Source organism: Melospiza melodia, chromosome 13 (genome assembly GCF_035770615.1).
Source record: "Melospiza melodia melodia isolate bMelMel2 chromosome 13, bMelMel2.pri, whole genome shotgun sequence".
Taxonomy (NCBI): domain Eukaryota; kingdom Metazoa; phylum Chordata; class Aves; order Passeriformes; family Passerellidae; genus Melospiza; species Melospiza melodia.
The window spans coordinates 11,910,766-11,936,113 of NC_086206.1; the positions used below are offsets into that span (position 1 = coordinate 11,910,766).

At 41.5% G+C, this 25,348-nt stretch overlaps 1 protein-coding gene and 1 long non-coding RNA gene across 4 annotated transcripts in view; one reads left to right on the forward strand and one right to left on the reverse strand.

The window, feature by feature from the left end:
* LOC134424041 (uncharacterized) overlaps positions 1 to 665 on the reverse strand; it is a 149,017-nt gene extending 148,352 nt beyond the window's left edge. Inside the window, exon 1 of the long non-coding RNA XR_010029315.1 lies at positions 413 to 665. This is a non-coding gene — a long non-coding RNA (uncharacterized LOC134424041). The remainder of the gene's footprint in view (positions 1 to 412) is intronic.
* Positions 666 to 9,000: 8,335 nt separating this feature from the next.
* Positions 9,001 to 25,348, forward strand: part of CHD9 (chromodomain helicase DNA binding protein 9) — an 86,844-nt gene continuing 70,496 nt past the window's right edge. For 2 of the 3 annotated variants that reach the window (XM_063167779.1, XM_063167778.1), the window contains exons 1-4: positions 9,001 to 9,023; positions 16,225 to 16,302; positions 17,972 to 18,060; positions 23,269 to 24,871. In XM_063167779.1, coding sequence (XP_063023849.1) covers positions 23,435 to 24,871 — 1,437 coding nt within the window. In that variant the 5' untranslated portion in view covers positions 9,001 to 9,023; positions 16,225 to 16,302; positions 17,972 to 18,060; positions 23,269 to 23,434. The remainder of the gene's footprint in view (positions 9,024 to 16,224; positions 16,303 to 17,971; positions 18,061 to 23,268; positions 24,872 to 25,348) is intronic. The other variant, XM_063167777.1, reaches the window with a different exon arrangement.

Below are 25,348 nucleotides of genomic sequence, written 5' to 3' on the forward strand. Positions count from 1 at the left end.
GGCATTAAATAACTCAGCTGACAAGTACTGGAGGGAAAAGTAACTATTAGAGGGATTTTAAATAAAAGTAAAACCGTGAGTAGTAGGGAGAGCAAAAGCAATAAAGCAGCTAAGCAATTAAAACTAGTATAGCCAAAATGCAATCCTAACTCCTATATATCTGTGGGGAGCCATTACAAGATAAAAGTCTGTACAGGTTTTTCATACCTAGTTAGGTAGAACAAATATTTAAGATCTCATTTTTTTGTGAGTAACAGAAGTTCACTAAGTCAGCAGTTTAGTCTATTACTAAGGTCAATTTTAGTATCCCAAAGCATTACAAAACATAAGATCAGTTACAAATACCTGAACGGTTACTAAAGTTTAAAGCAGCAATAGAAAAAAAAATAAACAAGTAACACAGAAACAGTACCTCACATTGAGTCTGTTGCTCAGGAATCACATTAGAATTAACTTTCTAAAAAGTGATGGTGTGTTTTCTCCCAGGTAATGTTTTGCTAAGGCTCAAATTTCTCATTTCCTATGCACAGATCTAGTTTACTGTATGCAGTAATCCTCAATCATTGAGCAGACAACCACTAGCTACACACTTAGGCTGCACATTACTGCTTCTGGGATGTTTCCACAGATAACAATTAAAAAGGCCTTCAAGTTTCATTTCACCATATTCTTCCAGTTTGTGACTTGTAAAGAACTTTTACAGACGGGAAGCTGAACAAGAAATGCAAGTCAGAACATTTGCACCTCTTTAAAAGTTCACCTTACCATATTAACTAATCACTTGTAAGCAGATGTTAAATATTTGACTTCAGCCCAGAGAGTCAAGGTCCAAAGGAACTTCATTTGTTTAGGCCCAGATTCAAAGAACAATTTCAACTGAATTTAGGCAGACATGTCCAAATTACCACAAGACACCAACAAACACAACCTCTCTCCTGTGGCTTCCTAAAACCCCTGGCAGACAGATGCATCTCTGTTGTGCCTTCATTCCCTCTTGGACAGGGTCAGTCCTGCAGATGGGCAGAACAGCCACAGCCTGTTTGTGTGGCTCTTACAGTACTCCGGACTGCCCAAAGTACTTTAGATTCAACACAAAAGACAGCTGAGTCCCACAGAGTTCACCTCAAATCGGTCCTCAGGAGAGGATACTTTGGGGCACACGCACACAGACCTTGCTAGGTTTGGAAGTTGCACAATCAGTATCCTACTGCAAACCCTGCACAGCAGCCCCACAGAGCCACTCTGCAGGTGCACTGCACTGACCAGTGAGACTTATGGTTTAGGGCAGAGGATGCGAGTTAAAATAGATGTGCTGCAGTGATCAAGTGCTCAGCTACACCATTTACAGAACTCAGTAACATTAGCAGTTACTCCATCATGCCTCAGAAACTTACAAGACAACCTGCACAGTACTGATCAAGCTTACAATAATAAATTTCTTTTACACAAGTGGTGAAACACAAGCTTTCATCCACATATATTCATTTAAAAGTAAAGAGAACAAAGTTCACTTTAGAAATTATTGGTATTGCTGAAATCAAAAAAAAGGATTTTTTTTTTCAAAATTGCCAGGTGTGTTTTAATCTAAGTTAACAGTAGAGAATTATAAAAGAATTCAAGTCATGAACTCATTTTCAGTTTCATGATTACTTGGCTATTACCTCAGTGGAAATTTGAGGTTTACTTATTGAAGCCAACACTGACAAGAGATTCAATCATGGGTTTAGAGTTCCACCACAAATATCATAAAGCAACAAATTATAACCCGTGTTTTTCATCAAACAAAGACTCAGCTAGTTGGCTTGGCATATTACATTATTTAGACTTATAAAACAAATTTCTCAGTATGTTCAAGATACCACAGGAGATACCAGATTCCTAGAATAGGTTCAGATATTAGAAAACAAGCTCCAGTAAAGCACAGCCCTGCCAGTCTTGTCTATATCTGAGGGGCAGCTTTGTCATCCAGCATGCCACCTGGCCCGCCCCCCTGTTCTTGTCACCCTCAAACCTCTCTAAGCAGCTAATAAAGCTGTTAAACAAAACTAGTCTCAGTATGGATCCCTGGGGGATTTTTTCTGTTACCAGCATTTGCACACAGTATTAAACACTCTCCCATGCCTGTTCATCCAGTTTTTCATTTATCTGATTACTTACCCATTCAGAGCATGAAACCCTAACTTGGACAGATGAATACTAGACGTGAGATGAAAAGCTTTACAAAAGCTGGGATAAGTGACATCCACTGCTGTCCTGTCCTCCACAAAGGTAATTTTACCACAGAAGAACATTCCACATCCTGAAACTAGCTCTTTCATACAGAATAAAGGCATCTCTCATTTTACAGGCAGCTAAAAACTCGGCTTTAAAAGCAAACTAATGTTCCAGCAGCTTCAGAACAAACCCGTGGCACTGGGAAGGACCACAGGAGGGCAGCAGGACCTTTCTGCACGGAGGAACGAGTGGGTTGGGTGCACCGGGCACAGCCATTGCTCGGCCTCGCCGTCACACACAGGTACTGAATTAAAACGTCACGTTTTAGCGATTTATTTCATATGCTGCTCACAACTGGCATATGGATACCCACTTTACGTAAGACAGTATTTCCAGCTCAGTTTTCACAGGTGCTTAAATGAAATCTAATAACCAAGGGGAGGTTCTACATTTCCCCTTAAGTTTAAGGGATTCCAAGTTGCCTATGCTAGCTGTTGTAGCTAGCTATGGACTGACTGAAAGCAGTGCCCAAGCTACAACCTCAACAAGTTTAGTAGAGCTATAAAGACAAGCCCTCAAAGTCTATTGCTTATAGTTTACAATTACTCTTGACTACCTAGAAGCTTTTCCTTAAGGATTGTCTCCCTACAACAGTAAGCACTACATTAAGCAACCAACAAATTATTAACTTACCTCTATTTTGTACATTCAGACTCCCTGAAGAGTTTCTAAACCTCTTTTTTGTCACAGCACACATCCCAGTTGAGATAGCCACAACACACAGAGTACTAACAATTTTAGAAAGCCTCAGCCCACGCAGAGCAACATCACACCACTTTGGAAGGCTGCAAGCATCTGCCCCACTTGTTCTCTAGCCCAACTTTTATACCCCTCATGTTAATGCCCTGCACCTGTGTGCTCCTCACTGTTAATGCATTACACCTGTGTGCCCCTCAGTGTTAATGCATTGCACCTGTGTGCCCCTCAGGGTTCATGTCCTGCCCCTGTGTGCCCCTCACTGTCCATGCCCTGCCCCTGTGTGCCCCTCACTGTCCATGCCCTGCCCCTGTGTGCCCTCTGCTCCCTTTGGTGGTTGCTCAGTGCCCCTGGGCACTCCATGGCTCATTGCTGTCAGTGCTGCTCACCTGCTGCTCACAGCTGCAGCCCATTGGGGATGAGGCTGGGCCAGCCCCATCCCAATCACCACAAACTGTGCACCCTGCACTGTTCAACTATTCTGAAGTGTTGTGTGATTTGGTATTCAGAATTGGTTAATACACTTATTTTCCCCACTCTTTACCAAACTTTTATTGGGGCTTTTGTATGGAAAAATCACAGTATGACAAGCCAGTATCCACAAAGGAGACAGAGGAGTCCTGCATCTTTATTCAAATAAAGGGAGAGAATCCCCTGGGGCACGTGCCTGCAGAGTTTTCTCTCTCGAGGTTTCATAGGGCGCACCCTCCTTTTACCCTAAACTCCTGGCCCCATGGTGCTCTCTTCCTTTTCCCATTGGCTGAGGCACTTGGAAGCTGTACAGCCTTCTCAAACCACCTACCCCATATTTTCTCCTCGAGCCTGTCATTTTACCCTGAAGTTTAGAAGCTGAGGCTTGTGCAGACCCAGCTGTCAGTTTCAGGAGCCAGGCTGGCTGGGCTCTGCAATGAAGTTGCTGCTTTAAGTTAGCAGACTAAGTGAACAGAGGTGAACACCCATATCTGCACCCATTGAACTGCTTGTAAAGACATCAGTATGTATCTTCCCTCTCACAGACTGAAGAAACAGCAAAAAAGCACATTTCTACAGCTAGAATTGATGTCTTTCTCTCCTGAAAACTCCCCCCTACTAAAACCACTCTACAGAAAACTGCAATGAGGCCTCAGTGCTGCCTTATGGAGACCAGAGAGAATCAGGTGATGTGAGCTCCACGTGGTCATCAAAACCTTCAGCTGGGCGTAATTGGCTATTTTCTTCCTAACAAAAGAGTCTAGAGGAGGTCCTGTATCACCCTTCTCCTTTGAATGAGATCTTTACAGACTACACTTTAAACCCCAACTCACAAATCTCAGAGCGCCTAGATACACAAACTGACCTCAGCCTATCAAGATACAAACTTCTGTTCTGTCTAAAGACAATGCAGAAAACCTTTGCTGAAAGTTTTAGCACTCCTGGCAGTGCCAAAATTGGGCACTGCCAGGAATTACCCTAAAAACATGCTTTATAAGTTTCTTAATGAAAAACATGGTGCGCTAGAAAAAGTAAGATTCCAGTAAGCACAGCTTTAAAATGTTGTCCTTTCATGCCTCCTATTTCATGACAGATTTCAGTACTATCATTAGTGTTTCATCAATTAACAATGTACTTGTGGCTGTCATTGTGGTAAGCAGACACAGATGTGGGAGTTTGAGGAAATGGCAATGAAAATAGTTTCAGAAACCAGCATTTTGATGCCTTAACTGCAGGTTAACTCGATTTACATCACTAGGATCTAGCTGCCAGGTAAACTTTTAGGACATAGTAAAAGTAGAACATTCTAGCTGCTTTCCATTTCATAACGCAGATTATTTGCATATTTAATTAGCAACCAGATATTTATTGGTAATTGTTTATCACAGTATTAAAGGTTTATATGCTGAATTCCAGCTACTCTTTCTGATCCACATATCCTTAGATGCAATTGTTCTCAAGCACCGTGAAAAAAATTAAATTTTGTCCTAATCTAAAAAGATTTATAATGATACCCTGGTTTACATCTGCCTCTGCTAGGACATGAGAGAAACCATCTGCTTCTGGGTACTTCCTTTGCATCTGCAGTGTTTCAGATGTGCAGGTGCACAGCATAGCTGCTCCCTGCAGGAGTTCCAGCATTCATTCCAGCTCACACAAACCCACAAACTGCCACGTGACAGCACAACGAAACAAGCAGAGCTCCCCATTTGAACCCTATGGGAACATGTGACTTTGAATGTATTCACAGGCAAAATGATGTGAGCAGAGCCCCTCACCTGCAGCGTTGTTAACAGCTCCAGAAGCTACCTGGATAAAGCCTTCTGTTCCCCGTTCATGCTGCAGGTTGCAGAGGCACACACTGAGCAGCTGAACATCTCAGCAAGGGCTTGTTGTGCGTGGCACTGCAGATCCTCAGCTGCATCCCAGACCCCAAGGAGGCTTTTGGAGCACATCAGCAAAGACAGGGGGAGCTGCTCCAACACAGCAATCTGTGCACTCACTGCTCTCTGCTTCCCCAAGTCACACAGGGTGGCTGCTGGAGAAGGATCAAAGCAGTCACTGTGGCAACAGCAGAGCCTCAGCAGCACAGTCAGTTAAATGAGAACTTGATTGCTCTCTCCTGCTACCTGAAGGTTGTAGTCAGGCAGGGGGAGGTTTCTCCTCCTCAGTAACAAGTGACAGGACAAGAGGAAATGGCCAGCAGCTGTTCCAGAGAAGGTTTGGATCAGAGATTAGGAAAAGTTTATTAACCAAGAGTGTTGTAAAGGTTTGACAGGGGAGGGATGCAGACCCTCCCAGGAGGCTGGAAGGTTTGGAACAGACTGCCCAGGGAAGTGGTGGAGTCACCATTTCTGGAGAGATTTAAGGGATGCAGATGTGGCACTGAGGAACATGGGCTCGTGCTGGGCTTGGCAGTGCTGGGGCAATGGTTGGACTCAGTGGTCACAGAGGTCATTGCCTACCTAAAGATTCAATGGGTCACTTGAGCCCTGACCTCAACACCTCTGCAGCAACTTCCATGGGTCACCCAAGTACAGGAAAGTACAGCAACTGGTTTCCTCTGGTAGAGTTTTTCTTGCAAAATTTTATTCCATGCTTACAGAAGGATAAAGGATGAGTGTCCTTGCTTTGAGTACAGAAGACCTCTCCCTCTATAGGCTACAATGGGTTACAAGACTCGTGGTAAATCCAAAGGCAGAATAAATCTCTATAGTTCTGTGGGAACCAAGAACATTAAAAAATGCATGTGCTCTAAATCTGTGGTACATGAGACATCTGAAGAAATGTATTAAAAAAAAAAAAAAAAAACGAGTGGAGGGGCAAAGTATTTGTTCACTCTTACCAAACCCAACATTACAAAAAAAGTGATCAATACACTGTGATCGAGACAATATAATTACCTTGTGAAGCAGTGCTACTGAGAAAATAGATACCATAAATGTACAAAACTTGCTAAAATTCTGATTGCTTGAAATAACAATAGGATTTCAGGGTGGTGATGTAAAATATCAGAAGTTTTGATGGAAATAAAAATGAACACTGTGTAAAAGCCATCTCTGGAACTGATGTGACACATACATGTTTAATAAAATGAGGCCTAAAACAAAAATAACTATTTAATTCTGTATATTTATTTATGTAACCTCTTTGTTTTCTAAATTGTAAAAGGATACATCCAAACATGAAGTGCTTGTCAGTTTCAATGTCCTTTTGAGCAGCAGAATAACCAGTCACATGATCCTATTTTTGGTCATTCATGTGATTTATGAATCCAAGCTTGTGCTCTCAGCGTATGACACTGCCATTCACACTCTCCAGAGCTGAGAGCCCTTCACACTGTTCCACTGCTGCTGATAGCTTTATTAAGGAAGCACTACCACTGCCTGGCTCATCCTAATAAAAGGGTGAAGGCCAACTTTTTTCCATTGAAGTATGTGCTTATTTCTTTTATGGGGGCTAGAGGAGCAGAGAAATGTAAGTTTTGATTTAGAAGCCATTAGGATTTTAAAAAACCCAACCAAACAAAAACACAACAGCTATATTTATTTTTTAAAACTTTTTTTAATTGCTAACGAGAGAAGGGGAAATTATGGGGCTGGCTAAAAGAAGAAAGTAAAAACAATGTTTAGTGTAAATATTAACAATAGTCTTCTGAATAGTCTGAGAGGAAGACTGGAGTTTTTGTGATGAAGGAATTGAGAGATAGGGAGAAAGACAAAAGTACTGTAAAGCCAAAACATTGAAGTAGCTTGCTTAAAGGCTTGTCTTCTAAACTAATGGTAAGACCCTACCTTATGCTTGTAGCCACAGAATCTCAGTAGACAAACTATTTAGAAATTCTGTAATCAATTAATGAATTGTAATTATAATCAAGCATATAAGATACACAACAAATCTGATACTTAATATAATGACAAAACTTGCCTTAAATAGTATCCTAACAATAGAAGCAACAGGTTGGAGAGAACCAGAAGTATATCCCATGTTCCCTGCTAGCAAGGAATGGAAGACTTGGGGTGAGATTTCTGATTGCCCCTGTGCCTGTAGTCCTCACAGGTACAATATCCAAGTGTATATAATCCTGACTGGGAATTTTCTTGTATTCCTAGAATTCTTAATTTAGTCTTTAGGTCAACTCAAAAGAGTTATGTAACTGTTCAACTAAAGTGGGTTTTTTTCCGTTTTTTTTTTTTTTTTTCTCTACTTATTTGCCAAAGTAGATAAAGCTGTAGGCAAGACCCAAAAAGGTTTCTCACTTCAGCTGTGCTAGAAACTCTCCCCTCAAGCTTTTTGCTCTGCTGTCCTGCTACGGGGAAACGAGTCCTGTAACAGCTCTGTAGCTTGACACTTCAAAAAGAAAAGTTATTTCAGATAGCACTGAAGTGTCTTTGGCAATGGTTACTTCAAAACTTTGATTTTGAAATCAATACCTGTGTTTTAACGTACTTCATCTTAACAAGTTTGAAAAAAATATTATGTAAAAGAAAAGGCTTATAGTCAACTTTGTTGGAATGTATGAGCCCTGTTAGCGTGTTCAATAAATGTATTCCAAAGTGGCTTGATCCGTGTACCCGAGGCTACACTCGTCCTGCCTGGCATCTACCTTTGCATTTGCAGGCGGGAATTCCCCTCGCTCACCCTGAAAGCCCTTGGCTTTCAAGGGAAGACCTGGTGATGCCACCGCTGGGTCAGACGAACTGAGCTGCCAGCCCACGGGCTCTGCCTGGAGAGAGAGAGAGGGAGGGAGGGAGAGAGAGCCTTGGCTGGCGAGCACCATCCCCAGCGCCGGTGTCAAACGCGCCCCCGTGGTTTCCCGGAGCCAAGGCGGCATTGCCGCTGCCGGCCGCGCTCCCACGGAGGCACGGCCGGGCCGCCCGGAGCGGCTGCGTGAGCGCCTCGCCAAATCGCGCCGGAGCGCCAAGTTTCCCTTTCCCAGGGAAAATCCCCGCTCCCCCCGCCCCCCGGGGCCTGCCCCGCGTCCCGGCCCGGCCTCCGCCGGAGCCTCCGGAGTAACCGCGCCCGGGATTGGCTTCTCCCGGCGCAGGGGCCATATTGGATGTGCCCAGCCCGCCGCACGCACCGCTCCGCCGGCTCCGCGCCGCCCGCCCCCGCCCCGCCAGGGCTGCCCCTCCCGCAGGGGCTGCGGCGGGAGGGCGAGGGCGTCTCGGGAAGGGAACTCGCACGCCCCCGGGTCCCCTCTCCGCCCCCCGCGCATCCCCGCCCCGCGCACGCCCCTTCCCGCGCCCCGTCCCCGCTCCGCCCGCCTCTTCCTCCCCTCACGCCGCTCCCTCCCTCCCTCCCGAGCCGAGCCGCCGTGTCAGCGCGCGGCGGCGGCCCCCGCGCGGGCGGCCAATCAGCGCGGGGGTGACAAATATGCAAATGCGCCCCCCGGCCCGTCCCCGCGGGTTCGCTGGGGCCGCTGGGGTCGCGGCGCGGAGCGAGTGAAACTTCGCCCCCCGCCCTGCGCCCCCCCCCGCGCGGGGCCCCTCCCGCGCAGCGCCCGCGGGGAGGAGCGGGGAGAGGCGCGGGGACAGCGCCGAGCGCCGCCCGCACCGCCCGCCGGCCTGCGACACCGCACGGTGAGTGAGTGCCGCCCTCGCCCGCCGGCTCCCGGGGGGGGACACGGGGGGAATCCCCGCGGGGGGGAGGGGAAGCCGTCGCGCCCGCCCGCGGCCGCCCCGGCGCGGAGCTGTCACAGGCGTGGGGAATCGCCGCCTCCTGCCGGGCAGCGGCGGCGGCACCGTAATGGCGAACCGGGCGGTGAGTACGTGCGGAGGGACGGGCAGGCCACGCTCCAGGTGCTGGAGACACCGGGCGGCCCCGGCGGCCCTGCCCGCCCCTGCTGCCGCCGGGGTCGGCGCGACGCGGCCTGCTCGGCACCCGGGCTCTCCCCGCCGCCGCCCCCGCCCGCTTCCGCCCCTCGCCGCCGCCGCCGGGCGCGGGGCTCCGCCGGCCCCTCGCACCTCGCCGGCGGAGGTGGGTGGGAGGAGGAAGGGGGGCGGCGGCCAGGCGAGGCTTTTCCCGGGGGCGGCGCGGGTGGAGCGGGCAGGATGGAGACGGCGGGGGCGCCCGGGGATGCGGGCCCCGCCACGGCGCCCAGGGGTGGCCGGGGGTGGGGGTGAAGTTGGAGGGGAGGAACTGGGGCCTTGCCGGGGTCTCAGGGTGGGGGAGAGCCTGAACGTCCTGCTCGCTTACAGGTAAGAAGATGGCAGGGCGAAGGGAAGAGGGCTGGTCTCCTTAGGGGAGTCAGAGGAAAAGGCTGCATGTCCCTCTCCCCCGCCGAGGAGGTGGCAGTGGGAGAAAAGGGTTGGGTGGATGAAGGTAGGGAAGGTAAAAATATCCCCGGCCACCTTGTGTCGTTTAGGAAGGGAGTGTGAGGCAGGGAAGGGATGCAGAGCCTCCCAGGCAGAACAGTGGGCATGGCAGACCCGGCTTCTCACCGCACAAGAGAATAGAGGTGGGTAGAGGGAGGAATTAAAATAATTTCCCAGGGCAAGAGAAGCAGTAAGAAAAAGAGGAGCTGAGTTTGGCAGCCCCCTGGCTTGGATTGACCCCAGCATGATCCATCGGTGGGAGCAGGGGAAGGGAAGGTGACAGGGAGGGTTGGCAGTGGGTGAGGTGTGTCCGGAGAGATGGAGATGGGCATGCACTCTGCTCTCCTCCTGGGCTGAGGAGAGCTGGTGGTGCATGGCCACAGGTTCCCACTGCATGGGTGGAGACTTAAAAAGGGATTTGTCTGTCAAAGTGCAGGGTTAGAATTTACAGACTGGTGATTTCCCACAAGGGGCTGCAAGCTGACCTCCTCCAGTGATGACAAGGAGAGGATTTCGAGGCCAGCTCGGTGCTGTTGGTAGATGGCACTGAGTGGATAGGTGGCATGCATCTTTATTCCAGTGAAGTGGGGAGATGGTCACATTTCCCACTGAGGCTTAACACACTGAAAGGTTAAAACCTCTTCATTTCTTCTTTGCACACAAATATTTTGTGAACAGGGACAAAAAACAGCTGGAAAGGATTCTGAATTCTCTCATTTTGGCTGGATAGCTTTGACAGCAAGCTTGATGCACACACTTTCAGTTTGTAGGAAATGGTTTGCTCTCCTCACTGTTGTATCATAAGTGCCTTGAATTTTAGCAGCTGAGAACTTTCTTCAGTTAGGAAAGCCATTTAACTTCATCAGTGTGAGAAAATACAGCTTGGTCTCTCTCCATCATGCAGAAGAGAGCTGGACCCTTCAGTGTTACAATCCCTGCTCATGGGGGACAAAGTAACAATCTGTGTGACAGGATAGGGTTTCTAGTTCTCTTGTGTATTTTTTGAGACTTTTAAGAAGTAGCCTTAGAAAGTAACTCCTCTCTCAGGAGAACTAGGCTCCTCCTGAAAGCTCACTGCAACTGTTTTTAAACCTGGATCATTCGACACCATCAAGTTCCCAGTTGGCAGGTGTGAGGTAAAAATTATTTCACCTTGTTTCACATGTAATCATTTGTGTGTAGTTATACATGTGCTTATATTTCAAGGCAGAATGTGAATATATTTTATAAAATATTAAAATATATTAATATATTTTGCTCATTTTGGAGCAAAATTTGGATTTTTATCCTATCTCTGAATTTTAGTTTGTTGTTGCACAGATCAACTTTTTGTTAGTTTCACAAAGTAAGTATCTTAAAATCAATAATTATTCCTATCTTAGACTTTGTGAACTGTTATTAGAAATTAATAGCTTTTTGGTTTACTGGTTTCTAGACAGCCCCAACACCTTATACCTGTAACTAATAATGACTTTTTCATTCTTCCCACATCTGTCAGATGAGGCTTCCAACGTGCCATGGACTTCAATGCCCAGATTGTGTAAACCAAAGAGCAAAATTTAATAGACAGGTTTTTGAATGTTAATCAGTTCAGGGATCAGTGTGCCAGGCCCTTTGCCCATAACTCACAGGCTCATGGAGAAGTTGGTGGGAAGCAAGGTAGGCTGTGAACTTCAGTTATCAACAGCTCTGTGGTTAAGGGCCATTGGGGACTCTCTTACCTTAAAGTGAATGTGAAGGAGTTTTTTTCTATCCCTGTTAGTGGGTAAGCTGCATCAATTTCCTTTGCATTTATAAGATCACAAGGGCAGGCATCTAAGGAGTTACAGTGCATCTGTGCTGCTTTACTTTGTGCTAACTTGCTTATTTGTATTTAACCAAATTGTTCTATTTATACAACTCTATGCTGCCTTTCCTGGTGAAGCCATACTAATTCATGCCACTCAGAGTAAGGTTATAATTTTTACTGTAAAAAAAGTGGAATTTGAAGTTGAAGAGTTCTTCAGGAATTTTGAGGAGTCTCAGCACATTCTCATTTCTCATGAGCTGCTTGTGCTGAAGATTATCCAAGAATTCAGTTGTGCTAAAATGATGATGAAAGCAGAGTGTGGTTTTTAAAAAGTTTTCTTAGTGGTGTTATCTAAAAGATGTATGACATGAACCACTACTGAGACACTATAGAGATCCTAAACCAGACAATTTTAATTTGGTTGCTCTTATGAGTGAGAAAAGTTAATGATGCAGGCAGATTAAACCCAAAAGATTGACCTGCTGCTTTAAAATTGCCTTGTTTTGAAACCCATGAAGTAAGTAAGTGCACATTTGTTCTCACTTAGTTTATAGGTTAGTTTTAAGGTTTTTTTTAATGTATCTTACAATAAAAATATTCCCTGTATTTATGGTCTATGTATCCTTCAGACACTTTAAAAGTACAGGTAAGCTGGACAATTACATATTTTATAGGTTCAGATTCCTTACAGTGCATTTTTTTCCTTCTGTATCAGTCTTGTAGAAAGAAGTGCCCAAAGTGCATTTCTTTGATAATTTTCATGCAATTTAGGATGGACTCAAATGGCATACCCTATTCATCACTGACTAGGATGAATAGGAATTCATTCTCTTTGTTTCCACCATTATAGATGAACTGAATTCTCAGTAATGCTTGGTACTTGTGCTTATAAATCATCCAACTGAAACATTGCTGTGTTTAACTGAATCTGGTAGCCCATCACACCCAGATTCTTTCCTAACCCTAATTTTGTCAATACTTTACATTCTTCCATCCACCTATCTAGAGCTGTCCTTTTAATGGCCTTGCCTCTATCAATCCATGGAGCTGTGAGCTTTATGAAGACTGAAATCTCACACTTACTTGTGCTCCCATTCTATTTCCCAGTGCTCTTCCCATAGTCAGAAGTGCAGCCTCAGGAACGTGGGGTATCCAAGTGCATGGGAATGGGTGATGGAGAAACCAGCTGTGTATTTAGGCAAACCTTCAAGAACTGATAGTTAACATGGTTATATTGTTGAAGTATTCTCTTTCTCCTTCAGCAAAATAAATTGTCATGATAAGAAGTGATTATTTTGCTGATGAAACAGCAACTGAAAAGTATTTGCAGCTTTTGCTTTGGCTGAAGGAGCAGCAAGATTCCCATATTTAATCTGACCAGATCATAAATGTGAGAGTCAGCTGAACACACAACTTTCTGATTTACAGTAGTGCGAGGAGGAAAGATAGTTTTTAAGCAGTATTTTTTCCTGTAAGTGGTACAGGAGAAAAGCATAATGTGGCTTACAATGACTGTGTTTTTGCATAACTGCAGTGTTGAAAACTTGCAGAAGACCAATTCTAAATATTTTTTAACAGTGTGGGTAATGAAGATTTATCTTGACTTCAGAAACATGAGGACCTTAGCAGTACTTTCTAAGATGTGTATGTAACAGAATTCAGATGTATGCTCTGCTACCTCTTAGAGTGAGCTCTAGTGATGAAGTAAAAGGCTACTTTTGGAAGCACCTTGGATCCAAGTTCCACTTGCAGTGCTGACTCTACAATACATTCACTTTCTAAGCTGCAAGAAAGATGTTACAAGGTAGGAAGCATTTTTTTAAAAGTCAGAATTCAGCAGAAATTAATTGGTAAGACATGGCATCTGTCAGTGAGCAGATGTGTTGAAATGTTCAACTTCATTCATGCAGATTATCCAGGTGCTGCCAAATATTAATGTCTTCAGGCTGGCAGTGTACATGCATCTTTCTCTTTGTAAGTGATATATTTTTGTTTTAGTCTTAAATCAAGAGTTAGAATTTGCAAGAAGATGGAAAAATGTTCCCATCCTTTTTCTGGAGACAAATAGTAATTTTGACTTTGTTCTTTATCTGAGTCATATTAGAAAATGTAACTCTGGTTACCAAATTGTTTCCTTCTGCGGTGTTTTCTTGGGCACTTTGCTTGTGCTGCATAAGCAGTATTGAAAGGTTTGTTCACTCTTTTATACTGGTCACTAAAATTCAGGAATTCCTCCAAAATCTGTTCTGGAAATGGCTTTTGAAGAGAAATGGGTTGATTACATTTGATACTTAACACCCTAGTGAAGAAACTTTTAAGCTTCAGAAAGACTTCATTTGTGTAATGCCATGAATATCTGATATGCCATGCCCATCTGATATTCCATATGTTATCAGAAATCTGACACTTCAATACAATAAATTTGTGTTTTCAATTACCCTGTAGTAAAGCTACTGTAGTTATAGCTTCCACCTACATGAAAGACTTGAAATTGTGCTTTTTTTTTTTCCCAGTGCAGATTTCTGTCTATTTCAAGCCTTCACCCCTGTCTGTACTCATCAGTCAGGATCCATAGGCATCTGTAAAACAGGCACAATCCTTTGCATTGTTCTAGTTGGTACTTCCAGGTTATAAACTTGCAGCAGTTCCCAAAGATGCTTATCAGGGTAGAACATGAGAATTATTGGAAGATACTGTATTATCAGATTGTGAATTGAAAGAGGGCTGTGCTCTGAAGTCTTCTGTCTCTTATGTTTTGTAATGAAAGCTTGGTTTAGGCCACATATGAAAATAAAAAGGTTTTTTTCTGATTTTGAGTGCAAAAGTTTCTCTAAATCCTAAAATGGCCTAAATATTCCTGAGGAAAAATACTAGAATTCAGAAACATATTTTGTAGGTCTAATTTGAGGTGTAACACTGAAATTGATAACAAAACAATAGGAAGCCTGTAATGTTTACATCTGAAATCTCAGCAGCACCAGAGGATTTTCTTTTTAAACTTCCTTGTAACTTTCTGTAACTCTTGCTAGTGATCAGAAGCAAACTGCAAACTATAAATACATTACACTGAGTATGTTACTCTCTTTTGACAACTAAACTTCCAAAAGAGACATTTGTATTTTGTACAGATATGCTAAAAGAAAAAAAAAAGTTTGATGTAGTGGAATTCAAACCTGAAGAACAAAACATGGGAAGTTTTTGTTATTGATATTAGAAAGAAAGTGATTAAAAGGAAATCACTGAAGTCCTGAAATTTATTAAAATCTCCACAGGTACACTTTAGAGAAACAAAATTGCAATATTGTATGAGCAGTACTGGTTACTGATACGGATTCCTTCAGGAGTCTGGTGGCCAAACACATTAACTTCTTAACAGCTATTTTCACTAAAATAAACTGACTTGGGGATCAACTCTGTGCTTTGCAATAAGGTATTCCAAACTCCTGATATGTGTCTAGATTTCTGTCAATAGCAGCAAATTAACATGTTGTCATTCTCTGCATTATTATTGTCCCTTTATTACAATTAACGCCCACAGGATATAAATGACAAAATAGAAAGTATATATACATTTCTGCCGTTTTCATGCAAAGTCTGTTAAACAAACAAGAGGAAGGGTTAAAACTAAATTGGGAGACTATATGCTGAAGCAGCAGATGCACACCTACATGTTTTGTTCTGCAGGTGTGCTTTGAGGGCAATAACCTTTGGCAGAAAGGTGAAGAAGGTAGTTGAAAATAATACTGTCTTCAGCTGGTGCTGTTAAATTTTCTAAAGGTATTTGCCAAGACTGAAGAGATAAAAGCACACAAGGATGTTGTGCAAAACTAAACAGTTTTATTTAAATTTACATGATGTTTTAAAAAATAGAAATTTGTGTAGCCATTCTCAACTAATTGAAATGAGTTGTTTGTTTCCTGTTAGAAAATGGGTATAAAATTTTGTGGTTTAGTGTCCAAAATAAGAATCACAGACTCACAGAATGTTGCAGGTTGGAAGGGACCACCACAGTGGGTTCCCGGGTCCAACCTCCCTGGTCAGGCAGAATTCCCCAGAGCACAGGCACAGGGCTGTGTCCAGACAGTTCTGGAATGTTCCAGCAAGGAGACTCCACAGGCTCTGGCCAGGCTGTTCCGTGCTCGGGCCCTGCTCAGCAGAGAGCTCCTTGCTCATGTCCAGGTGCAACTCCCTGGGCCCCATTCCTGCCCCTTCCTCTTCCCATTGCTGGGCACCAGGAGCAGAGCCTGGTCCATCCTCTGACACCTCCTGCAGATATTTAGAGAAAAAGCCAAAATATTGTTGGGTTTTTTTTTTTTGGGGTTGGTTTTTTTTTTTTTTTTGTTTTTGTTTTTTTTTTTTTTTTTTTAGTAAAAGTAATGCTTAAAATTTAGTAAGAGTAAATTTTTTAACATATCACATGTAACAGATACATATATATGTATATTTCAAACTTCACAGGCAATATAGCTTATGTGAGAATCTGTGGAAATAGATCCCATTTTGGAGCTTATAAAAGCTCTACATTCCTTTTGTGTGGATTTCTCTTTGGCACTTCATATAATCATTAGTAAATCTTCTGTTGTCAGAAGTATTTTTTTGTATTTCACATTTAGAATAATGTATTGCAGACCTGGTGAATGTATATCTAGTTACATGTGGTTTTTTTCTTCCTTGTAGGATTTTTCAAACTTTTAAGTATTCCAAAATTGTCTCCATATTGGAAGCTGTTCAAGCAAGTGGACACTGTTCTAAAGAGTAAGAAATAGCTTTTTTTCTCTTTATTTTGAGGATTCAAGAAAAATCAGTTGAGGAAGGATACACAGCTGTTTTAGCCAAGAACTTAAGATAGCATTTGTCTTATATGGTAGCTACAGGTGAAATAGGTTTCTTTTTTACTGTTGAACTCTTACAGGTAGAATAAATTACTTGATTGCAAGTTTTCAGTTTTTTGTTTGTCAAATACTAAATTTTTTAATGCCTCTATTCAGTTACTGTATGCTTTAACTTTATTTAGCCAACAAAGAACTTCTAAATAAGCAGAGATTGAAAACAGGAGAAAAAATAGATTAAAATGTTGCACAGGACCTGACAGTTAAATAGTTTCAAACTCGTTTCTAATTTCTGTGAAGAGGACTTGTGCATGACAGGAGCTCTGTTTGTATTATGGGATTTCCAGTATAGAAAAAGGGAACATCTAGAGCAAGTTTTCTGTCTGTTTTGATACAAAATTATCATCAGTTCACATAAATGGTAAGCAAAGATAAAGGTATTTTAGCAACTTTCCCCTAGGTATGTGTTGGGTATGTGCTTTTCACACATGAATTTTAGAAAAATACCTCTCTGCATGAAGTGTCCCTATTGCAGAGCAGAGACATTTTATTTAGCAACCTTGGAAAAAGTGTTGAAAGTTACTGAATGATAGGAGGATAATTGTAGCAATTTATGTACCAAATTAGTACCAGATATTTTTTTTTTCTGGAACATTGCAGGATTCAGTAGCTGTTATAACCAATTTATATCTTCCATATACATTACAGCATTATTTCAAAGATGTAGGGAGAGGAAATAATTTTGTTAAAATCTACTTCTCAATGCAGTATTATATGCTATGTTATCTTCTAACAAAGTTTAAAGATTGATCTGCAGTAATAGTTCTGCAAAAGTGTTAAAGACTGGCATCACAAAACTGTATTTAGGAAGACAGGAATCTTTGTATTGGAATTGGAGGATGTTTGGTGCCTTGGACACAATAATCATATTTTTGAAATGGAAAAACACACTGGTGTAGAATTTCAGTTCATATACAAACTTTCTGTCTTTCACTGTTAGAGGGTAGTTTTGTGTGCTTTGAGGCTTTTACACAGTGGCCCTAGAACCCCCCTGCACACATTTTCCCTTAAACTTTGTGATGTTTTGAAGCCTCTTTCAGATTAAAAGAGAACCTCTTGAAACTGAGCTCCTCTACCTTCTGCCAAGGCAAGGAACAGGATAAAACTGTCATGCAGGTGTTCTCTCCCCAAAAGGCACTGTCAGTTCCCATTGAAGTCCACTGTCAGAGTGGAACAGCTCACTGCTGTTAAAAGACATGTACAGGGCTTCTCAGACTGACAGGTTTGAAACGTAACCTCAAAACTTTTCTTTTTGCAGTTGCTGGTTTGGAGTACTTAAAGTTAGCCTAAACTTTTTGGTATTGTGGCACAAACTGCCCTTCATCCTAAGGGGTTTGTAGACTTGGGTTATTTTTAGTAGTCCTACAAAATGAATATGTACCTTTCACCAGACACAAAATCATAGCTACTAGTGATTGTGTATTAATTCTGCTGTTCTTGGTTTTATGGTATCTTTTGGAGTTTCAGGTATTGCATTTGAATGTACATTCCTGAAGTTGGTTATTGTGTGACTTGTTTGACATCCTTCATTTCAGGTCTCTGATGATGAGGTATCCATCTGGATTTAAAACACAGCTCTGAGCTTTTCAATTCTTCATTCAAGAGATGTGTTCTATATTCATGGGTAAGAATATTTTTTATTTTGACTTGGGTCATTTTCTGAATTATTTGTAATATATTTTTAATGTAGAAGATTTCAGCAGCCTAGTTTTGTCTTAAAGGTTCATCAGGAACTTTTACAGTATAGGGTTCATTAGGTGCCTGTGCTAGCTCTTAATGTTGACCCAAGCTAATAACTAAAGTTTGGAATTCATATGTTTAAAGATGAATGCTCTAATTAAATCACTAATTCCTAGTATTACAGAGAGAGAAACAGTGGTATATAGGTAAATAATTTATAAATTGGTCTGTGATTTGAGAGTAATTTTCTGATATATGTACATTTCTAAAGCTTTAACTGTGCATCTTGCCATGCCTCTTTGGAATTTGGAGTTTTGGAAAGAAAGTTATTCTAACTTGGAATGCAACCAAAGCAAAGGATCTGAATTTTGTGCAATCAAAACAAACAACAACACTTCTTCTCAATAACATAAACCTTACTTAGTCTAAAGAAACTTTGTGGTATTACACACACCTGCACTTCCAAACAGTAGGGGGAAAAAAAACCCACAAAAGATTCTATAGAAAATGTGATTTTTTTCAAAAAGCTACTGGTATTTTTAATTTTTGTAGGCCTCTGAAGAAAACAGCTAAGTTTAATCTATGTTTACTTCATACATTACAGAATTTGTTATTATGTCTTCTCTCCATTTATTAAGTACAGCTAGCTGAAATATCTTTTCTAGGCTTCATAAATTTACCTTGAGTTAAAAATTAATGTTAACATGGATCTCTTAATGAAGTATAGTAAGTAGCCTAAGCATTGTTGTGGGGCTTTTTGATACCTCTTGTTTTATACAGAGTTCTGTGATCTACTTTCTCTTTGGGCTGGTTTTGCTCTCTTCAGCTTAAGCAAAGCTGTTCTCATTAGGGAAGATCTGCCATTCACAGTGAAGGCAGCCATGGTTGAGAATGGTAGAAATTTGCTTTCCGTTGATTGGAAGATGGATTTTCTTCCCAAGTAAAATGCCATTTTTATTGTTTGCTGCTTGGAAATTCCATGAACAACCTTAACAAATAAATAGCTACTGATGTCCTTTTTTTTCTTACTTACATTTGTTATATTTATTTCCCAGAGTCTGAAAGGAGGAGAAGTGGAGGAAGGTGGAGTTTGTGCATGTCTGGGGAGTAGAGGAAGGGAAAGTGTTACAGGGGTGTTTGGTGCAAGCAGGATCAGTGTAGGTATGGCAACAGACTGCTGTGATTAGTCTGACAAGCACACACAAGCCAGTGTGCTCCAGTTCTTTGCTCTTACTTGGAGCTGGAACTGTAGCCATGGGCTGGAACTCAGTTCTGAGAATTTAGTTAAAGCCCATGTGTTTCAAATCTTCATAATCTTCAAATTAAAATTCAAGGTACTTGAGTGATCTTTTGAATATTTAGCATGATGTCTGTGAACTCTGTAGCACAAAGAGGATTCTAAACAAAACCAGTATGTTGAGGGCATGATTTTACTAAAGGGATGGCTCATTACACAAAAATAGTTAGAAATGCATAATTAGAAATTCATAGAAATGAAAAGTAATTTTAATCTAAAATAATGCATATGTATATATACAGTTGGAAGTATGGGGTTTTTTTGGGCTACCCAACCAAGTTTTGTCAGAATTTTAGTGATGACAATAAGAAAATGCATCTTTTCAATCCATATTTAGCTGCAGATACCATGGCATTCCATACAGACACTCCTTTCTGCTAGGGAATAAAAGAGTTTATATCTACTAAATGTTCTTTTTTAGTCTTCTATATGACTGGGATATGCCCCTCTGTGCCTTTTAAATTGAACATGTACATTGATCTTTAAATCTGTGATAGAATGTCAATTCTATTGGCACATCAGCAGGAAGTAACTTCGGTGTTATTTAATTAACTCGGCTTTTTGAACTTGGCCAAAGCTTTAGTTCAAATCTGACAAGTAATGACAGTGTAATTGTCTTTTAATATTGGGAAAGGAATGTCTTATTTCTAAATATTGAGCAGAAGTGATCAGTTTTTTGAGTGTCTGGGTTTTACCATGCACCTTTTTTGATGCAGTATTCCATCTGCTGATAGATGGGCAAATCACAGCAAGCCACAAAGCTGTCATGCTGTTGCATGCTACATAGAATTTAGCAAATACACTGATTTCTTCAGTCTCTGGCAGACTTCTTGTTTGTTTTACCTGGTTGCATTACTTCCCTAAAAATTCCCCAGAACTAAAGCCTTTGCAAGCATATTATGTAAAACTCCTCCCTAACTATGACTATGTCCTTTTCCCATAGTCTGGATTTCTCTTATGTCATGCTTTTATGACTTGTTTTAGTTCCTTGTGGTTGCTAACTTCTCCCTAGCTTCACTCTGAGATGGCTTCTGTTATTTTTATGAATAGCCACGATTTCAACTTCTTTTGAGAAAAAATGGCCACCAAAGTCACTGATTTCTCTTATCTTTAGTACTGTCACACATCAGTCATGTGAAGCAGTGATACCTCGTGTATCAAAGTTTGAAACTGTGGCTATCATGGCAAAGTGCTTAAGCTCCACCTGATTTACTTGCTTATAACTACAGTAGCTTGTGTTCTGTTGTCACTTCAGCAAGAGTAGTCAAAAATGCCATGAAATAAATGAAATAAAACACATTAGAATTTTTTATTATGTTCCTTTTTTACTGTTACTCCGCTTTGTTTTCAGAGTGAAATTTGCTATCTGTTCCCTTATGCTTTTGAATGAGTTCAGGTTTTTTGATGTATTCTGTGCAATAGATCTTGTTTTCCTTTTCTTCTGGTACAAGACAGACATGAAGTTTCCTTGAAGACTATGGGTAAAAGTACTTCCCTGGTCAAAACCCAAACTCTTTGCAGCAGACTTGTGTTCAGGCTTTGATAGTGGTATTCTTTCCAAAGAAGTTTGGGTGGTTGGTTGGTGGGGTTATTTTGGGGGAGTTTTTCTCACTTCACAATCTCCTCTTTACATAGAAGCTGTCTTCATAATAAATTTATGTTGGTCTAATTAGCTGGGAGAGGTTTCTCGTGTATCTAGCCTTCAGATTTCTCAGTTTGGAAATTCATCTGTGCTATCCAACTCTCTTAGATCCTTGAAGCAAAGCTGACATCGTCAGGTTATTTTTCCTATTTATACCTGCCAAGATTCGTTTGTGTTATAAAACTTAGCATTTTAAAAGAAACGTTCATATTATTTGTTCATTATTTCTTATTTTGTTTTCCTTATACTGAAAGGAAGTAGGAAAAAACAAGATGGAAAGTGTTTCTTGGTTTTTGAGCCAAGAAGTAAATTTCTGTGAGGCCAGTTCTGAGAATGCTGCAGTAATTCCAGCTGCTCTGCAAGCTTTTCTCCATTTCCTTACTGGAAAGGGACACAGTCATTAAAACAGGAAGAGATTATCTGGTGTATATGACTTTAAATACAGGGTGCATTTAGTCTTGTTGACTAGTTCTAGACTTCTCTAGCTAAGAGGATGTATACTAGTTAATGATTGTACATCCCTGGTAAAATAGCTCTCTCCTGACTTATCTTTCGTGTTGAGATAAACTAGGATGAGATATCATTATATTAGCAGTGTTATAACCCATGCCAGACCTTCTACCTGGATCCTGCTACTCGTTTGTCATCTATTGGAAGGTGTTCCATTCTGGCAACGTCATCAGTATGTTGCTTTTATTTGTAAGTAGACAACTTAATCAGTGTTTGAAGATAATGAGGTCTAATTTATATTACTGCTTTCTTTATCTTGGGACTTCAGGAGATCCCAACTTCAAGCAAAAACTTGCACATGTATAATCTGGGGCCCACAGCAGCTTTGCTGTGTTGAGGTGACATCTCCCTAAGCTTCTGTCCCTTCTTTTTATCATGCCTGTTCTCCTCACTGACACCATGCCTGATCTGTGTCTCTCAGGATGATACAGGATCCCTCTGTCCTTCTCTGTACACACCAGAAGTCTCATACACTCAAACCCTAAAGGGGGTTTGTGAATTGAAGTCTGGCTTTATTCTGACTATGGCCACACCACCCTCAGTGGCCTAGGAATATGTGCAGAATGGGTTCTCATCAGCTTGCCAAGAAGTACTTTGGGCTTAGCAGGTTCAGCATGAACCTTTCCTATCAGAGAATATTTCAGATTTACTGGGTGTTCATTTCTGGAAGGATCCTATATTCATTTTATTCTTAGGAAAATTCATTAATGATGAGTTGCAATTGAAGGTGACCTTTAATGGGAGGGTCAGGAATTAAAAGTTGTGTCTGGTTTTTTCCCTTTTTTAAATTTTCTTTAATTAGATGTATGTACTAACAGGATAAATGAATGGTTATTCTATGAAGGTGCTCATTTAAAGTGATTGCTTCCCTATTGTACAGAGTTACCAGTTGTCTGGGGAGGTACATTATCACAGACACACATTTTCAGTCATTTCCCATTCTGTTTGATTACACTATAAATGTGGGAGGTTTTAGGCTAAAGTTAAATTTACCATGCTTTTCAATTCTCCTTAAATCCCTCACTACAAATCAATTAATTGGTGATCACTCAGTGATACTGTGAATATATAGTCTCAAATGTTTCAAAACTAGGTGTGCAAACTCCTTTGAACCAAAACTTGTTCTTTTTGTGTTTTCTTTGTATCACTGTATTCATTCTCTTGTCTTTCCTTCTAACAAGAGTATGTTATGTCCTAAGTGCAATAAAATACAGTTTCTCAGGACCTTGCATAGTGCAACTTAAATAGAAGAAACAAAGTATCCCAGTTTCTCCTAATGAATCCTGACTTAAATGTAGTTTATAACTTCCAAGTTTTTTCATTAAGTATACAGAATTATTACATACATCTCATATATGTATGACTTCTTTGCTGTAAACAAATTCTAATCCTGGAGCACCAAAACCCAATTCTGATGCAATTCGGTTGTTTTAATGAATATGACCAAGGATAATCTAAAACTTTGCTTTGAGTGAATAAAACAAATGAAACCATTACATTTAAAATGTATTTTTATAAGGGGCAAATATTATAAAACCTGCACAGGGCATCAAGTATAAGCAAAAATAACTTACTTGATTTTTGGTGTAGCTAAAGTTATGAGCAAAGTATCAAGTACCTTTAAAAGTGTTGGGAAGGGTCAGGAAGAATGAGGAGAGTAATTAAATTTTTCCTTTTTTTTTTCCCTCACTCCTCTCCCTCAGGATGCTTTAACACCTGAAGACAGATGTTTCATCAGAAGCACTAATGGCTGTTGGCATGCCTTGGATAAGGTGGTGACCGCTGGATGTCATTTGTTTCTGTTCACTGTGGAGAGACAAAATTGACTCCATTTGGAGTTGAGAGCAAAAGCAGAACAGGCCTCTCAAGATGACTGATCCTATGATGGATTTTTTTGATGATGCCAATCTTTTTAGTGAGACCTTAGAAGGTTTGTCAGATGATGCCTTTGTTCAACCTGGACCTGTTTCACTTGTTGATGAATTGAATTTGGGTGCAGAATTTGAACCTTTGCACATAGACTCACTGAACCATGTGCAAGATGCTCAAAATCAACAAAAGATGAGTGAGTTTGATCAGCTGAATCAGTATGATTCACTGAAGCTTCACTCAGTAAATCAGTCTTTTAATAGCTCAGCTGACAATGTCTTATCACCACACTCTCAGTTCAATTGTTCACCAGTTCATCCGCAAAACCAGTCCAATGGGATGTTTCCAGATGTGGCCGATGGCAGTCCTATGTGGGGTCATCAAACTGCCACGACTGTTTCCAATCAAAATGGGTCCCCTTTTCACCAAGGACATTCTCAGTCTATGCAGCAAAACAAAAGCTTTGTAGCACACCATGACTTTGCCTTATTTCAGGCTAATGAACCACAGCATCAGTGTGCCTCGCTACGGCCGCAGCAGAGCAGGAACAGCACGGGGCAGGATGCTCTGAGTCAGCCAAAAGACTTCATGGAAGTCAACGTGTCTACTTCACTCAGAGTCAGTGTTAACCACCCACCTTCAGTTTCTAATCCATCGACTTCACAGCAGCCTCTGTCCGTTCAACAGTTTTCTCAAACTGCAAGTGCTTCAATACATTTTTGTGGGAATCAAGAAGGAAATTTTGATGGACAGTCCCCAACTATTACTCCATGTTCTGTCAGTAATAGTCAACAATTTTCATCTCCGTATTCGTACTCTAATAATCACATTTCTCCTACCAGCCTTCTTCAGCCTACAACAGCTCTTTCTACCAGCCAGCAGACACACTCTATCTCTGACTTCACTGGAAGCGATGCCTTTACATCTCAAACAGGGACCAAGCAAGAAACAACCGAGCACATGTTGAATCCTAACGCAACTTTGAATTCAAGTACTTTTCAAATGTTGCATTCTGCGCATCCTCAGGGCAACTTTAGTAGTTCCAAACTCTCTCCTGTGAATATTAATTTTCCAGCTTCTACTGGTTCTGCTTCTCAGATAAGCCATTTCACTGACCCTATTGAAAGCAACGGTTTTACATCTTTAGATGACAATTTGCTTCATCAAGTGGAGACTCACAGTGAACCATTCACAGGACTTGACCCAGATGACCTCTTGCAGGAAGACCTTCTGCCACAGTTTGATGACTCTGCCTTTGTCCAGGATAGCACAAGCCATGTTTTAGAGCATGACCTGGAACACCACATAACCCCTCAGCAAGTGACACCGTCATCCGAACTCGTTCGGGCACCGTCTCAAACTCAGATCCATCCTTGGCATTCTTCAGTTTCTAATCAGCACCTGCAGGGCAGGAGTCGTGCAACCTTACAAGGACAGGTATGTAGGGATTTGGGGAGTGGGGGTTTGAACCATCTGATTTGGTTGATGGGATGAAATGAATAATAGTGACTGGTGCTTGAGTCCAAGCATGATAACTAAAGTCTCTGAGCTGTTATTTGACCCTAAAGGAGTCTTGTTAAGGAGGGAATAAACCTAACCAGTTGATGCAGACATTGCTTTCTCCTGTTGTTTTCCTATCACTGCAGAAAGCAAGACTACGTGATCTTATTCAGATAAAATGGTGTTGCTCCTTCTGCTGCTTGTACTTCTGAAGTACAACAGAGAAAACTTACTGGTTTATGATTTCGATGCAAATATAATGACTTGTTGTCTTGAAAATTACTTAGAGAAACATGTTTTTAAGACCTTTGGTAAGGTTTGTATGGCTGATTTCCTGCAAGAATTGCAGTGGTTATGTTGCTCTGTCCTTTGCTTTGTGTCTTTGTGCTCATGCTCATTGCCTAAAAATACACA